The following is a 17,662-nucleotide window of genomic DNA, read 5'->3' as shown; positions in this document are numbered from 1 at the left end:
TCTCACCACAGTGACAACATCACACTTTCTTTCTTCATGGTGAGAATATTACAATCAGATGACATTGGAATGGGTTTTAGTGCTGGCTGTTATCTGTGGATTCTGTTTAGTCCTATGAAGTGCAGAGATAAAATAAAAATCAATTATTTCATTCAAAAGTAGCCATAACTAAGATCGAGAATAGTGATCTGTATAATTCTGTATGCAAGCAGACTCATGAAATGCACCATGACAGAGCATTGACAGCCTTACAGTTCCTCTTATCTTAATAGTGATTTTTCTTACTTGAAAACTAGATACAGGCACCCCCAAATAACCAAGTGCCTTCCCAAAATACCAATGTGGGGCCCATTCACTTATTCAGCGATTCATCAGGCAGAACTAATGTGGTGCAAGCAGAAGATTCCTCTTACATTTTATTACACACTGGACATGTCACATCAATCTTATCTATAGTAATGTAGACAAGTTCAGCACCTCACTTTTAAATCAAGAATATTACTTACGAGCAGTAGTTTGAAAATCTGTTGTATATATATATACTTTACAAGTCTATCTATGTCTTGAGAAAACCTTCAGATTCCTTTTTAGGCAAACAGAAAAACGGAACTGATTAACCATTTGTAAAGTGGAAACTGAGTAGCCTAGAGAACACAGACCCGTCTTGGTAAAAACAAGAATGGAGCTTTACGTATACCTCTGTCGATTTAAATAAAAAAAAGGGATATTCGCTGCTTGAATGACCTTTTGAATATTTGTGTCACGACTCTGTGTTTTAGAAGGTTGACCCTCTCTCCCCACACTAGATCATCCTGCTCTAACACAGGGTGTTGGGTTCTAAGAGGATCAGAACATTGGCAAAGCGTGTACGAAGAAAGTTCGTTCCAGTTTTATTTAGAAAAACAATCTGTAGGGTCTTTTGTTTCCATGTAGGTCTGTGCAGCATATACGTGTGGTGCCTGCAGAAGCCAGCGGAGGGCATTGGGAGCTACAGAAGCAGCCTTTCCTAGTTGTAGATGCCTGAGACCTGCCTGTGGGTGCTGGGAATAGAAACTGGTTCCTCTGGCAGAGCATCCACTCTCTTGACCACTGAACCATCTCTCCAGCTCCAGCCTCTTGTTTAGTTTTGTTTCTTCCTTTTCTTTTTCTTCTCTCTCTTCTCCTCTCCCTTTTCTTCCCCTCCCTACTTCCCTACCCCTCTCTTTTCTCTTTTATTCTTTTTTGAGACAGAGTCTCATGTAGGTCTGGCTGGCCTGAAACTCACTGTGTAGACGTAGGCTGAGCTTGGAACCAGACATCTACCCGTCCCTGCATGTGCCCCTGTGCCCAGCTCCCTTAGATTTTAACTGATTTTTAGTTGACAGTTTTAATGCTTATGGGATGGATACAAGGCGACGTTTTTTTAAAGATTATATTTATTTTATATGTGTGAGTACAGTGCAGCTCTCTTCAGACACCAGAAGAGGGCATAGGATTCCATTACAGATGGTTGTGAGCCACCATATGGCTACTGGGATTTGAACTCAGGGCCTCTAGAAGAGCAGTCAGTGCCATCTCTCCAGCCCCACAAGGTGATATCTGATCAGATGAGGTGATTAGCGTTTCCGTCTCCTCTCACATGTGTTACATCTTTATGACATAAGCACTGAAACCTCTTTCTAAGTATTTGAAGACACAATTTATTGCTAATGCTGTCCTGGTGGTGAAATTCCAGATTCTCCTCCTCCTGCAAAGCCAAACTTGGTGCCTCTGGCCAGTCTCTCCTCATCCCTCCGCCTCTTGTCCAGCCTCTGATAACCATGAGAGATAAGTCACAGCCTTTGGCCTTCTGTCCCTGCCTTACTTCACCTAGCAAAACACACCCCCAGATTCACTCATGCTGCAAATGGTTGTTTTAAACGTCCTTGTGGTATTCTGCTTTATATGTGTTCTACATTCTATCTGTGTCTTGATCCCAACCATGGACACTTCAGCCGATTCCCCAGTGACTCTTGTGAATAACACTTGGTACACCTGGGATTTCAGACGCCTCTCCAGCGTGCTGACATCGCTTCCCCTGGATGTATCCAGTCGTGGGGTTGCTAGATCACATGGGAGTTCTGCTTTGGCTCTGAAGAATCCTCCTCTGTTCTGCGTGTTCGCACTACAGCATGTGAGGATCGCCTTGCACATCCTTGCCAGCACTTGCGACCTCGGTCTTCTGGGTGAGGCTGAGGTGAGGTGGTAGGGCAGGGCAGTGGCAGTTTGTTTCCTGCTCGTACCTGTTTATAGACCTCTGGCAGTGTGTGCATCTCCTTAGAAAGGTGTTGTCTTTTCAAATCTTTTGCTCTAAGAATCAGTTTATTCAGTCAGTGATTGAGTTCCTTAAAATTCCAGACATTTTGAGCCCTTGTCAGGTGTATAGTTTGTAAATGTTTTCTCTCATCTTATATATTCTCTTCACCTCATTTTATTTTCTTCCTAATTCTGATATAGTCCAGTTTGTTTTTGCATTCATTGCCTGCTCTTTTGGTACCTTGTCTCGTTCTTTTCTGGTCGTCCTGTACATGGAAGACATACGTGTAAGACTGCCATCCTTTTGAATTGGCTGTTGTATATGGAAAGGGTCTGATTTCTGCTGGGTATTGATGCATTCCCCAGTAGCTGTGTCTTGAAGAAACCACCCAGCCCTCATCACCCAGTCTTCCTACCTGGCCTTTTGGCTGTAAGTGGGTGGGTTCATCTGTGAGGCTGTTGGTTTTTCATAGGACCTGACGGGTAGAACGGACATTCTCACAGCGTTCTAAGCCTCCCTAAGCCAAGGCATCCTGGTAGCCACTTGTCTTGAATTCTTTCATTGGTGCTTTATGACTTTTGTACAGTGACCATTTATCATTTGCTTCTTTCATTTTTCAGGATTCTCGTTTTTGTAACTAATTGTAAAGGGGATTATTTTCACGACATTTCCGAGTAGCCCATGAGCTACTGATGAGTTGATGCCAAGTTTTGTATGTTGGTGGTGGGTTTGTGTCCTGAAATTTGACCAAATTTATTTATTTGTATTAATAGTTTGTTGTTACTGTTTTTATTGTTATTGCTGAGTTTTATTTCCAAGATAGGGACCCAGGAGCCCAGGCTGAGCTAGAACTCCACAGCTGGGAATGAGCTCGGCCTTTATCCTCCTTCCTTTATCTTCCGGGGCTGGCAATGTAGTTGTGTTCAGCCACACCTACTCATGAAGAGCTGGGCTCCAGCCTAGGCCTTCATGCATGCTAGGCAGACACTGCCAACCGAGCTTCTTCCCAACCTATGTCCTGACGATGGAGTTTTCATGGCAGAGGGGTCAGACAGCGGATCACACTGTCTGCAGAGGGGAAGCAGAGAGACATGGAAGGCAGTACTCAAGGGTCAGTCTGGCACACCTCGCCATCACTGTGCTGCCCACGTTAAGTTACACCTTTCTGGGAATACTCTTAGACACACCCAGAGAGTGAGTTTCCATGATGATTCCAAGTCTGATGCAAGTCTGATCGGGTTGACAGTGACGTTAGTCATCACAGTGATCATGCCATCTGCAAACAAAGAATGTTACCTGCCCCCACCCCAACCTCTCCCCCATCCCCGGCTGTAATGGCTCTCTTGCTGGCTTGTAATTGGGTCCTGTTGTTGCTTAGTGTAACTAAGGGTTTCTCTCACTTGTTTATTTTTTTCAGGTGTTAACTCTTTGATTCATTGGTCGTTAGTATTTTTTTCTTTCTATTTAATTTCTTCTCTCATCTTAATTATTTCTGCACAGTGCTGGCAGAAGCCACGAGAGGGCATTGAAGCTGGAGTTGTAAGCTGCCTTGAACTGTCCGATGTGGGTGCTGTCTGTGTAAGAGCAGCGTGGGCTCACTGTGGTACTGCCTCCAGCTCTCTGTGGCCTCTCAGTGTGGGAACTCGGGCTGTAACCAGACCTCTGAGGGCTGCTTTCCTTGTAGCCTATAGGTTTTTGCAAACTGTGCTGTCACTTTGATTTGATTCTGGGAATTTTCTTTCCCCTTCTTTCTTTGGTGACTCATTCATCATCCTGTCAGGTTCCTGGCTGTTCTGCAGTTGTCAGATGAGTTCAGGAAATGCTTTCCACAGCTCTGTGCTTTAACACCTGCTTTGTGTCCTAGTGTCTGATCTCTTCTAGAGCCCCGTAGTCTGCTGAGAAGAATGTCTGTCCTGCAGTGGGAGGAGGAAGTGTTCTGTACATACTATTAGACCATTTGGAAATGACCTTTCTGTTGGTGAGACCCAGGGTTCTGCAGTCACCCACTCTTACTGTATTGGGATTACTTTGTGTCTTTATACAGAGTAGTATTTCAAAATCTGTATCTGTAACATCATAGAAAAGTATACATAATTTGAAAGGGAATAAAAATTGTACTTATCAGGGAAATCTACATTTGAGGGAAACAAGTTATATTTTTAAAAATTATAGCCTCTTTTTCAACATACTGGTTAGAGATGTATATTATAAAAAGTGCAAACAATACTGCAGTGATTGGGACAGTGTTTCTCCCACTGAAACAGATAATTACCCCTCTTCCTCCCTCTTGGAAACGTACACTTGGAACTCAGGTGGGTTATACCCCGTGTGTTTCAAACTCGTTTCCAAACACCAAGGTAGGTGGCAGAACTTGCTTACACAGTTGTCCTCTGACCTGCACACACGTTTTAGCACACATGCCAACACGCAAGCATCATTCACAGCCTCAACAGTAATAATTAAGATTTTAAATTATTTATTTATGTGCAACAGTGTTTTGCCTGCACGTATGTTTGTGTACCACACGTGTGCCTGGCGCCTGTGGATTCCCTGGGACATATGGTGGCGAGGCGCCATGCGGGTACTGGGAATCAAACCTTGCTCCTGTGAACCAATAGCTAGCACTCTTAACCTCTGAGCCATCATTTCTCCAGCCCCTAGATTTTTAAAACTTACTTTATGTACACATGATTTGATTAAAAATTCATTACATTTTCAAGAACTTAAATCCTAAGTACTACTAGTTCTTGTAAAATTAAACTTTTATTTCATTAAGATTCTTTAAGCAAGTCTCCTTGCTTCTGAACAAAGAAACAAGTGCCGATTCTCAGTGCTTGATACATGATAACTGTCATGTTTAGTCAAAGTAGCTGAGATATGTTTTCAGAATCATTTGTTTGGCTAAAAAGTTAAACGGCTGCTCTCAAAAAAAAAAAAAAAGCAAAAGCACGATCATCAGCGTTTATTGCTTTTACTCATAAAATAGAAATGTTACAATTTCTCAGGCTCTTATGCTAAAATACCTATCATTAAAATGATAGGAGATAGTTACAATTTGTTTTTGACCTTCTGAACAAAATAGTCAAAATTCAGTTTTATATAATTATAGTTTATTGGTAAAAGAGTTCATGGTGGGGCATGTAATCTTAGGCTTTATAGTGCTGGCCTCTTATTCAGTTATATTCTCTTATTCTAAAATATTAGCATGTAAGTCATTGATGTTTTTCCAGAAGTAGGAACTTAGAATGAAGCCATTGCTCACTAATGGGAAGGCAGCTGCTGACCAGGACTCAGTGTCAGGCTTGCTTTAGATGCCACTGTTGAGTTAGTCTGCAAAGGCTCACGCCTGAGGCTTTTGTATTACAGGAAGTGGGACATGGAAACCATTATTACATGTAATATTGGGCACCAGTAATGTTAGCCGTCATGCATGCATACAGATTTGTCTGACAGATGATGAGAGACTGGGAGATGGTGAGAACTCATAGCACAGAATCCCCTGTCCCTACACATACATCTGCACAAAGCTAAGGGGGAATCTTACGGCTGTCCTGGCTAGGGAAGAAGGGACCTTTTGTGATTTATACAAAAATCCCAACAGAGTAGGATGTCTTGGTGGCATGCAACTTCTGGCTGCTAGTGATGGGGCTTCATTATCTTCCTACAAAAATTCAAGGAGGTGAGGATGGACAGACACATGATGGCATGGGACACATGAACTGAGGGACTTGAAAGATAATTTTTTGTATATTATCTGATTATTTTCTTTAGTCCATTTGGGTTCTGAATTTCTATATTTTGCTATGTTTTTATTTACTAATTGGGAGAAATCACTCATTTTCTCATTTTCAGAGTTCTTGCGTCGCTTGAGTCGCGGTTGTGTGAGGTGAACACACACCGCTGTGTCGTTTACTGGTGCTTTGATGGCTGTTAAACCTTTATTTGCCTCTTGTAGTAACAACAGTGGAGTCTCAGGTTTCTCAGGTCCCTGTACTTGTTTCCCTTCCTTCCAGACGAACCGACCAGCCCTAGCATCGACCACGAGGTCGCACACATCCCTGCCTCTGCTGTCATCTCTGCCTCTACCTCCCAGGTCCCCTCCATTGCAACTGTTCCCCCCAGCCTCACCACCTCTGCTCCTCTGATTCGACGTCAGCTCTCCCATGACCAAGGTACGTTTCAAGTGGTCTGCACGCCGGACCTCACAGCGCATGCCCAGCCGATCTTTTCCCATCAAAAGAATCTGCAGAACTTGAAACTGTGAATGCTGGATTTAATTGCAGAATCTGTTGGACCTCCCAGCCTGGATGGCCAGCACACCTCAAAGACAGAAAGATCAAAATCCTATGATGAAGGCCTGGATGATTACAGAGAAGACGCAAAGTTGTAAGTCTCAGATTACTGTTTTAGATGTTTTATATGAATGGTATTCATAGTGAGTTCGGCTTATAAACCCTGAACGTAAGGTGGTCATATTTTCTAACCTTGACATTAGAAATGCAAATCAAATAGTATCAGAGTAACATCCCGTTGGATTTAGAAGTCATATTTTATATAGTAATATGCTCTTTTATATATGATAGATACAGTATGCTTCTCCTACCCTAGACTTGTAGCTAGGATATGTTCTATTATTTTTATAAGCAGATGGGTAGCTTGGTGTACACACGAGTCACGAGATCATGGCATTCAGATATCCTTGCCACGTTGTTTTCCGTACTTGTTTAATATCTCATTGAATAATCACACTGTATATATTCTATATTCTACAGTTGGCATGTAGATTAGTAGACCTTTGGAATTGTGCCCTCATAAACACTACTTCATGACTATTTTTACCCAGTACACGTATATAGTATATGTGTGCATATAATGGATCAGTACGTTTCAAAGGGTGACATTTTATTTTAATATGTATGTGTGGTCAGTGGCCCTTCCTTCCTTAAAGATTAAATTGTGCTCTTCCCAGTAATGTACAGACACCTCGATGTACTGACTTGTGAGTCTGTTTTAGAGCAGGTGAAGCTGGTGCAGTTCTGTGCTGGGTTCCATGTCTAACACGTGCCAGCAGCTACTCGGGCCGCCCGCCCATAGCCGCCTGCGCTGCATTTCTGCAGCTGCATCCTCTGCTCTGAGAGTTCGAGGGAGAGACGAGGAGCTGGGGTGGATTGCAATTCCTTTCTTAATATTTTTCGTTTGGTTTTCTTTAGTTTTTAACTTTAAAAAAGGTTTAAAATAGTTGTATTCAGTAAAAGTTGGAAAATACTTTCATGGCGTTAGGGATTTGAATCACATTGCAAAAGACGTTATTTCTATTTTAAAGTAATAATTCTCCCTGTTTACTTGTAAGATTTGTCTTTTTACTTACAACTTTGATTCTTCTGTAAGCGAGGCATTTTAATGAATGAGGGAAGTGCTAACGGTAACTTTTTTTCTTTGCTACTCCACAGCACCTGGCGCCACCATTTCCGGTTACAGATTATCTTTACGTGTGCTGAGTTAGATGTAATTGTTGATTTGGAGGTTACATTCTGTTCAGTGGGTTTATTACTGTTAATTGTGCCAGTTGCTACTTAGTGTTTTTACAGTGACGCAGTGCTGTACTCATCACTATGTCTTTCAAAATTCTGCTAGTTACATTCATTTTATTATTTAAACCTTAAAGTGTTATTTTTTAGTTGTTTTTGTGTGGGTATTTTTATTGACACAGTGTCTAATTTATAGGTTGTTAGGAATGCTGAGAGCTTTTAGAATAGCGAGTCTATTATCCAGGGACAATGGTCTTTCTTACTTGTCACCTTTGTTGACTAGCCTACATTTCCATCACATTGTCTTTTATATTCTAACTAAATCAGTTCTTCTAGGACTAGTCGGGTAAGAGCGGTTCCTGTGAGATACGGCCAGGGCACAGTGTTCCAGCTCAGTAGGAGTTTCCCTAATGATACCAGGTTGGAAGTGTGGCTTGTCTGAGCCCTTTGCTCCCTTCACTAAAATGTGTCAGTAACTGCTGAACTTCAGGCTCCTCCCTGCACAGGCTGTGCACAGCATCCTTCAAAGATTGCAGCACCATATGTTTCCTCATTTAAAAATATTTAATGTATATACAGTGTTTCCGACTATATTAACTCCCTGTGGTCTTCTCTTGTCCCCTCTGCCACCTGCTCAACTCCTTCCAGAGCCCGCTCAACTCCGTGTGTGTGTGTGTGTGTGTGTGTGTGTGTGTGTGTGTGTGTGAGTGTGTGTGTGTGTGTGTGTGTCTCACTGAGTTTAATTAGGGAAGCTTGCATGAGCATGAGTGGAGTTACTTACCATGGCATGACCAGCTTACGGTACCCGTGAGGAAAATGTCTCCCCATGTGCCTATAGGCAGTGCTTCTCCTCACTTCCTCCCTCCCTCCCTCCCTCCCTGCTGCTGGCTGCTGGCTGCTGGCTGGTGACTTTCTGTGTGAATGGGGAGGTTGGCTTTGATCTCTCAGAGGACAGTGGGCTGCAGTGTTACTTGAATTAAGCAACCAATGGCGTCCTTTGCATTGCTTTTAGCCGCTCTTTGTGTGGGGTTTTCCTTTTCTTGAGAGTAGTTAGTATATTTTACATGGATTCTTTGATAATCTCAGTGTCCAGGTTATTTCTGTGCCTGGTTTTATGATCTTCCATATCTTGAAACTGGGTTCCTCTTTCTTTGAGCGTCTTTATTAACACTTCATTTTTACTGAAAGTGAGGCTCGGCAGGTAGACAGAGATTGGGGCTAATACTGTAGTATTTATTCCCTGAGGTGGGCATAAATCGTGAGACAGGCTTTCTTTCTAGCCTGTCTCCTGGTAATTCTTAGGATGAAGTTTGTATGCTTGCTTCTAATTACCGTCTTGTTTGAGTGGCTTTTGAGAGAACAATGACAAATTTAGTCACATCTTAAAAGTTGAATTATTTTGAAGAATTAATACAACCCTGTCCTCTGACTGACAGCATTTGTTTCTCCCCTGGAAAGCACTCAAGAGTATTCGTGGATACATGTGCTTACGGGGGTGGGGAAGATGGGGGGTGGGGGAGTCTCTGGCCCTAACAGGCCTGCAGGGAGATAATCCACAGGCAAGAACACAGCATGACTCAGTAGCCACTGTTGGTTTAAACTTGTGGAGTCTAACTCCGAGTGCTTTAACCATAATTATTTTAGGCATAGCACGATTAGATGAAAACTTTTCTGGTGATAACTCAGTCTCGCAAGAACAATATCCTTTGAGGAACAAAGTAGGCTAAAGATTGGACAGGATGACATCAAAACCCTTTGTAAGGTACATCTGACACTTTCCATAAAGATAGGCTCTGTAGATTGACGGAGAAAAACGGGTTTATAAGAAGGGTCTAGAGGAGGGTCTATCTCCAGAAAGTGTCTAACTACACAGATGGTACAAAGGTCACTGTGCCAGGACGCACGTCTGCGTCATCTTTCTGGGCAGAGGAAGGTTCCTTCCCTTGAAGGAACAAGTGTGGCTCAATTCCAGATTCCTCCGGTGCTCAGCAGTGTATACCCGTGTGGCCAGCACTTCCTGTCGGCTCTCTGACTACTGTGTCTCCTGCCCTGCATCTCAGGGGCCCCCCAGCTGGCTGGGGCAGTCCCAGCTGGGGTAAAAAGCCCATCGGTCATCTTGAGTAGATTTCCTTTGATAGAAAGGTTTTTAAATAGTAGCACACTTAAAGCCAAAAGGGCAGAAACTGCTTTGATTTGCCAGGTCAGCTAAGAAAGCTGCTATTGTTGAATGGAAAATGTGCATAGTTATACCTTAGCTGTTCTCACTTACATTGGAAAATAAAACATGGGTTACATGGTAATAATGAAATGTCAACTCATTAAATGAAAGCTTAGTTGTAGTCAATTCTTACACCAAGAGTTTATATTTACTACACATATTTATATACTTTTCCAACAGATCCTTTAAGCACGTGTCTAGCCTGAAGGGAATCAAGGTTAGTATTTAATATTTTAAAGATGTCAAGTAAATGATAAATGTGGTTTTTTTTAACCTTAGTTTGTTTTAACCCTTCAAAAAATATGTATTTTCTTTTGGATATTTTGTTTTTAAATGGTGTAACATTTTAGTCTGTACCCACTACATTTGAAAAATTGGAGTAATATTTTTAATTTCTAAACATTTTGATCAGGTATGTAATTCTCATTTCCAACCCAAGGTCCAAATCAACCTGCTTAGCAGTCTTTCTATGTTTTCCCAAAAGCATTAGCTCGTTCCTTCCTCCACCTGAGCTTATAGCCACATCTGGACTGTCTCCTTCACACTTCCTGTATTTCACTGAAAGACTCTAAATGTCTAGGCAGGAATGTCCCTACTTACCACTCTAGGAAATGACCGTGGCTACGCTGTACCCATATTCCTTACTTTCTTGCTCTTACCATAACGTCTTTGTACTAAGAACATGACCCTGCCGAAAGCCAGTGAGCACCAGACTTCTGTGGCACTCATGGGCACTCGCCTTCCCAGCACCCAGGTTTCGTGATGGGCATGCTTCTCTCTAGCCCCGCCCTCTTCTGCACTCAGTCTTCCCACGCTCAGTCTCCGTCCATGATCTGTGTTAAACAGAAACCTTCTGGACTCTACATTTCTCTCTGCTACTCCTGTTTGTCCTTTTTATAGTGAATCTTCCTGAAAAAGGATTTAGCGTACTACATACAACCTTTCGGGAATAATTGCACGATTCCTGTCCCCGTGAAGTACCTCTGTACCCTTCCTCCACGTCTTAGTCAGCATCTAAGTACAACTGTGGCTCCTCTGCCCGGTCTTCCACACTATTAACAGTTTGGAATGCCCAAAGCTAGTTTCAACCCGTTTCTGTACACGGATTTCCTCGCTGTCTACTTCGGAGTCCTCACAGAGTCTATATTGCCAGCCTGGCTTCCTCCCAGAGCAGCAGCCCACGTGAGCTGCTCTGCACCGGACGTCATCACCCGGATGTTTACCGAGCAGCAGGCTTGCGTAGTTACCTTAGGTCGCTTTATCCCTTCTCTCCGTCTCATTGGTTCCACTTCCGTTCTCCCATTTGCTCAAGCCAAACTGTACAACTTAGTTCTGTTTTTGTTTCACTCTCTGCGTATCGGACTGGTCAGAGTGTTCCACTCCTTTTCCTCTCACGGCGATTGTCCCATTCTCTCCAGTTACTCCACTCATGTCTTCATGTCTGCCCCTTTAGAAACCATTCTCTATGTGACAGTGGTCGAATTCTTCACTTTGTGGCTTCCCTTCCCCTTCCTACCACAGACAAAGACCAGATTTATCTTTCCTTAGCTCTTGCATTCCCATTAACTGTAAATTACTGAACTGATGAATATGTGTTCGCCAGCCATACGGTCTCCCTGCACTTTACATCTGACCTCTTAGGCTGGCTCCTTCCCTGTGGAAAGGCACTGCTGTGACCAACAGCTAGTCATTGTGTGTTCACTCTCACCATGCTCCTGCTCCAGAAGCACAGATCGAAAATGTATCACTGAGATTGTGTTTCATTTTGTCTCAAAGCAAGATCTCACTGTGTAGGGTGGGCCGTCTTTGAACTCACTCTGCAGCCCTGGCTTGACCCAGACTGTAAATGAGGCACACATTCATTATTTATACACCTCAAGATCTTCCCATTGTGGCCTCTTGAGTGCTGAGGTTACGGGGGTGTACCGCTAGGCCTGGCTTCTTGTTTGTCCCCATCCTACCCCAACCCCATCTCCAATTCTCTTTCTGCCAAAATGTGAGTCCATGAAACCAGGGAAGTCATGCTGTTCTGTAGGTGGCTTTTGAAAAGCAAAGGGAAGCCAATTTCACGTTTTAATAAGAAGGATTAGAAGTGTTTCTGGTATGAATTCTAAACCCAGAACTTTTCTGCAGTATTTTAGATAGAACATTAAATATGATATCTTGTCAACACCATTTCCATGTATAAATATTTATAAAAAGAAAAGCTGACATTTACTGTTTTTTTGGCCCTTCCTGTAGATTGCAGACAGCCAGAAGTCATCAGAAGACTCTGGGTCCAGAAAGGATTCTTCCTCCGAGGTCTTCAGTGATGCAGCCAAAGAAGGGTGGCTCCAGTTCCGGCCGCTCGTCACCGATAAGGGCAAGGTAGTGCACCCTCTCAGCTCATGTGACGTCAGAGATCCAGGCCTAACAGGCAGTGCTCATACGTGTGAGAATGTGAGGTTCCTGGGTACAAGGTGCATTCCTAACGAAGGGAATCTGATCAGTGGTAGTTTCCTGCATTTTGTCTCAAAAGCCAGCTCCACGTGGAGTACCCCACCTTCCAGTGTGCCAGTGTGAACAGAGAAACAGGGTATCTAGGAGGGAACCCTGCTTCTCCTATTCACCAGGATCGGCTGTCACAGAGGCTTTGAGTCACTGAATAGTAGCTCTCCTTATTAGTCATCTAAAAATATTTAGCCTAGTTTTTAATTTTTAGTCATTTTAATTTACAAGCACTAAAGGATACAGACGAGTAGAATGGTATCAGCGTGTGCTTCAGCAGGTGGAGTCCAACACAATAGAGTTTGCATAGGAAGATTTCAGTCAGTGTCACCAAAGAATTTAAATTTGCGCACAGATAGGAAATGGACAGTCCAGCCTTTCCATGCAGAGCTGATGACGCTGGTGATGTCATTTCCTGTCAGTACATGTTCTCTCCAGAATTCTCCTCCTGGAGTGTTTTTCATGGCCCTGATGTAAAACTTGACTTTGCTCACTGGTGGGGGTTTTGGGTTCTGTTTTTGTTTTGTTGCCAGAGACACAGCTCAGTGTTACAGCGCTTGGCTGATACCAGCAGTACTCGGAGTCAGTCCCCAGCACCAGGAAGAAAAAAGAATAGTCAGTGGGTCTCTTTCTTTATTTTGTTTTGTTGTGGGTTTTTTGGTCTTTTGCCTGTTTGGTTGGTTTTGGTTTTTTGACACAGGGTTTCTCTGTGTAGCTCTGGCTGTCCTGGAACTCACTTTGCAGATCAGGCTGGCCTCAAACTCCCTGAGATGCGCCTGCCTCTGCCTCTCGAGTGCTGGGATTAAAGGTGTGCACCACTACTGCCTGGCTTGGATTTTTTTGTTTTGTTTTGTGTAAATTTCTTTACTACTTTTGTATTCATATGATTGTTGTTAAAAACAAACAGAAAAGCACACAGTACTAGCAGCCTCTTGCCATGCATCTCTGTGGCGTGTATTTTATCAGGATTTGATACTCAGTTTTGCCCTCCCATCTGTCGTTGAGGATTTCACTGTCTTTAGCATTGGTGCAGATACATTTCCTAATTGGCATGTGTGACATTTAAAAACAGTTGTACGTTTTAAAATTTCATTTTTGGTTTCCTTATTTAGACAGGATCTCACTGAGTTACCTGGAACTTGCTAAGTAGACCAGGCTGCCTCATACTCAGAAGCTCTGCTTTCTGTGTACTGGGATTAAAGACATGAATCACCAGGCCACAGCTACATATTTAAATTTATCTTTGTGTGTATCGAGTGATTGTCCTGTGCCATGGACAAGGACATGGAGGTCAGAAGATAGCTTGTGGGGATTGGTTCTCTTGTACTTTGTGGGTCTCTAGGAGCAAACGCAAATCAGGCTTGGCAGCATGAACCTTTACTGACATCTTTTTATCCTTCCTCTTCCTGTGATTGCAAGTAAATGACACATCTGCTATAGCAGGTACCTAAGTATCCATGTAAATGTCATTACTTAGTGGTCCTGACACAGAGTTCTAGCCTTGTATTGCATATTGACCAACATGACCAATTACTGTTTTCTAGAGAGTCGGTGGCAGTATTCGGCCATGGAAACAGATGTATGTTGTCCTTCGGGGACATTCACTTTACTTGTACAAAGACAGACGAGAGCAGACGACGCCATCAGAAGAGGAGCAGCCCATCAGTGTCAACGCTTGCCTGATAGACATCTCGTACAGTGAGACCAAGAGGAGGAACGTGTTCCGACTCACCACGTCCGACTGCGAATGCTTGTTCCAGGCTGAAGACAGAGACGATATGTTAGCATGGATCAAGACTATTCAGGAGAGTAGCAACCTAAATGAAGAGGTGTGTTTTCCAAGGGACGTGGCTGAAATGTGCTGCTCCCACAGTGTGTCCCCTAGGCTGACTGAACGCATCGGGTAGATTATTTTGATAAGAAATAAGAGACTGTGTTTTCAGTCATTGAAAAGGAAAAAATCAAGTATACCTGCGTTATTTTTACTTATGGAAATTACTATTAGTGAACAAGAAGAGAGGGTATTCATCGTCTGGTGTTTTCAGACACAGCAAAGTACAGGGAGGAACCCCATGTTATCTTCCTGATCACGGAGGCCCCTGAGATCTGTGGGGAGGGTCGGGACACCCGTGGGTGCCTCAGCTTCTTACATGTGGCACCTTTTTGACCAATGATAATGAGATTAGTATTGTCATTACAGGCTACAGTACAAACATGACAAGTGGCTCGCAAAGGCACTGTCCTTTGTTTTGTCTTGTTTCGATGGAGTTGTACAAGCGAAGTACAGTATACCCTGATGTAGCTACGTGCTTCTCAGAAAGCATGTGCTATGAAAAAGCATGTTATAGGCCTTTTAAAAAAATGAACAATGCGTTGCACTCTTGAGATTCGCTGGCTCACAGCGTCACAGAGTTGGCTTTTACAGCAAGGATTTTAGTCGTCAAGACATGGCTTATGTCATGAGGACGCTTACTTTCGTTCTGTAGCTGCTCAGTGCTGGGTGTCAGCTGAGCTGTGTGCGAAGAAGCTGAAGGGAGATTCAGCTTAAGAACTTACGTGGGTTTTTAATTGGCATGCAGAGTAATAGGATACCTTATGGCAGTTTTATATGGACTCCCGTTGATTCTTCTCCCTCACCCCCTTTTCTGCTGGACCCTTCATTCTGCAGGCAGCCTGCCTTCCCATGTGGGTTTGCTGCCTCCTTAGTTTTCCCTTCCCTCTCCTTTTTCCATACTCACAGTCCTTCTTCTAATTCCATGACCCGTACCCACATAGACATGCACACATACAAAACTGAAACCTAGGGTGTGCTTATGAATGTGCAGTTTGTCTCCCTGTGCCCAGGCAGAGTAATAGTCAGAGGTGGAGAAGAGATGTACTCAAGTGATGACACTGGGGAGAGGGACAAGGAGGCCGAGTGGGCTCGTCAGGCCTGTCTGTGGGAACCTGCGTGAGGGTTCGATTTAACTAGAGGGCAGAAAGGCATGCATAAGTTATCAGTCTTGTCAGGGTGTGGTCCTGCCCACCGTCATTTTGACTCGGGTTTGACAAGTTACAAAACGGAGTGAAGGCTCTCTCCAGGAGACAAGCTCCTGTAACTGACACCATTGCTGTGAGAGGGAGCCTTTCCCGAGATTCCTGGGAGAATTCCTGTCGCGTGCCCAATGTCCCGCCAGCAAGAACGATGCGTGGCAACAGGATTCTTCTGCGAACAAGCCTTTACTGTGTTACAGCTCTCTTGAACAGGGACCCCCGAGCGGCAAGTCGCTCGCCTTATATACACAACAGTATGCTAATTATCTCTCAGGGATTGGTGGGGCATGGATCACCCCACTATCACCCCACTACTTGTCCTCCAGGGATTGGTGGAGAATGAATCATCCCATTAGCATGGTACCGCCCCTCATTAGCATATTAACGGTCAACTGACACCTGGTGCAAAAACCGCACATGTGCAGTACCGTTGTTCACCACTGGAGGGCGCCCTACATCTCATTATCATATGGCCGCCCTAGCAAGGGGACAAGCCTGCACATGCGCAGTAAGTTGTTGACATCCAGACAAGGCTGAATGTCTGCGCCATCTTTGTTTCGCCCCGCCGCTCTCTACAAATTCCAACTTCCTGAGAGCCATTGTTTCAATAATCTGATAGCCAAGAGGAGTAAACCTCTTTAAGTATTTTCATTCCTGCCTGTGTGGCGACGTGTATTTTATTAAACTCAAAATAAGACATATTTTTTTAAAAAAGCGTTGCAGACCCATACCAGTATGTAATTACAATTGCCACAAACAGAGTTGTTCCTGTTTGCTGAGCTCTGGGTTCAACTCAGGGCACAGGACAAAGCGGGCTCTTGATGAACTGCCCCTTTAATACCTCCTGACTCCTAGTTCACCGTTCCTGAGTCAAGTTTACTTTTAGCAGATTCTGGTGGAGTTTTCCACCAGTGGTATCCTTTTTTTTTTTTTTTTAAGATTTATTTATTATATATAAGTACACTGTAGCTGTCTTCAGACATAGCAGAAGAGGGCGTCAGATCTTATTACAGATGGTTGTGAGCCACCATGTGATTGCTGGGATTTGAACTCAGGACCTCTGGAAGAACATTCAGTGCTATTAACCACTGAGCCATTTCTCCAGCCCCACGAGTGGCATTCTTACCAAATACTGATCATTTTTCCTGGTATTAGAGAAATTAGCTTTGTGTTCCCAGTCACACATTTTGCGTAGCATTATCAATTCAGGAGGTACTGAGTCTCTGAGGCCTAAGAATTATCCTCCGTGCTGCATAAATACAGGAAATACACAGCAAACTCCCTTGCAGGGGCAGCAGGCAATTGGACCATCTGCTGCACAGCGGCAGCTCCACTGAGAACAGGCTACAGCATTCGTATTAACAGCTTGGTTCAATAGCGAGCCTCAAACTCACACTTACCCTCGGCCTCTAATTCTAATAACCCCTTCCCATTGTCACCTTCTGCTCCTTCTGTAGGACACTGGAGTGACCAACAGAGATCTAATTAGTCGAAGAATCAAAGAGTATAACAGTCTGCTGAGGTGAGAATCCCACCATGCCTGTGGCTAATGTAGACGTCTCATGTACCGTGCTTTAGAAAAGTTTCTTTCTCTTAGCAGCAAAACAGAACAGTTGCCAAAAACACCTCGCCAGAGTCTTAGCATCCGGCAAACTCTGCTCGGCGCTAAATCAGAGCCAAAGACTCAAAGCCCACATTCTCCAAAGGAGGAGTCGGAGAGGAAGCTTCTCAGTAAAGGTAATGGCAACAGGGGGTTAAGCTGGAATCATGAGGGTATGTTCTTGCTTTATTGTGCTGTTTTTACCAGCAGATGCAGCGTTAGGTCAGCTAGCTCAAAGCTCACGGTAGACAAAACAAGCTCAGTGGACATCTTCCTTTAGGGTGAAGCCAGAGTCATCTGTTTCTTTAATAAGAGACAGGGCAGGAGAACACACAGTCACGTGAAGGCATCCTTACAGACGTGATGAGAATGGCCAGATATGTTGCTCTAAGACGGAGACAGTGCTTCCCTGCCTCTTACAAAGAGGACACACTGCTTCTGCCTTCTATTTGAAAGGGAAGAAATATGGACAGATTGGAGGCTTGACAGTAGGAAGAGACTAACTGTGGTGAATGTAGACC

General features: G+C 43.7%; 1 protein-coding gene across 1 annotated transcript in view; it reads left to right on the top strand.

Moving 5' to 3' along the window:
• Arhgap21 (Rho GTPase activating protein 21) overlaps positions 1-17,662 on the top strand; it is a 123,518-nt gene that overhangs the window by 92,476 nt on the left and 13,380 nt on the right. The window contains exons 9-15 of the mRNA NM_001191693.1: positions 6,289-6,447; positions 6,559-6,661; positions 10,202-10,238; positions 12,263-12,388; positions 14,053-14,337; positions 16,999-17,063; positions 17,142-17,278. Coding sequence (NP_001178622.1) covers positions 6,289-6,447; positions 6,559-6,661; positions 10,202-10,238; positions 12,263-12,388; positions 14,053-14,337; positions 16,999-17,063; positions 17,142-17,278 — 912 coding nt within the window. The remainder of the gene's footprint in view (positions 1-6,288; positions 6,448-6,558; positions 6,662-10,201; positions 10,239-12,262; positions 12,389-14,052; positions 14,338-16,998; positions 17,064-17,141; positions 17,279-17,662) is intronic.

Source organism: Rattus norvegicus, chromosome 17, assembly GCF_036323735.1.
Source record: "Rattus norvegicus strain BN/NHsdMcwi chromosome 17, GRCr8, whole genome shotgun sequence".
Lineage (NCBI taxonomy): Eukaryota > Metazoa > Chordata > Mammalia > Rodentia > Muridae > Rattus > Rattus norvegicus.
This window is presented reverse-complemented; position numbering and strand designations above follow the sequence as displayed.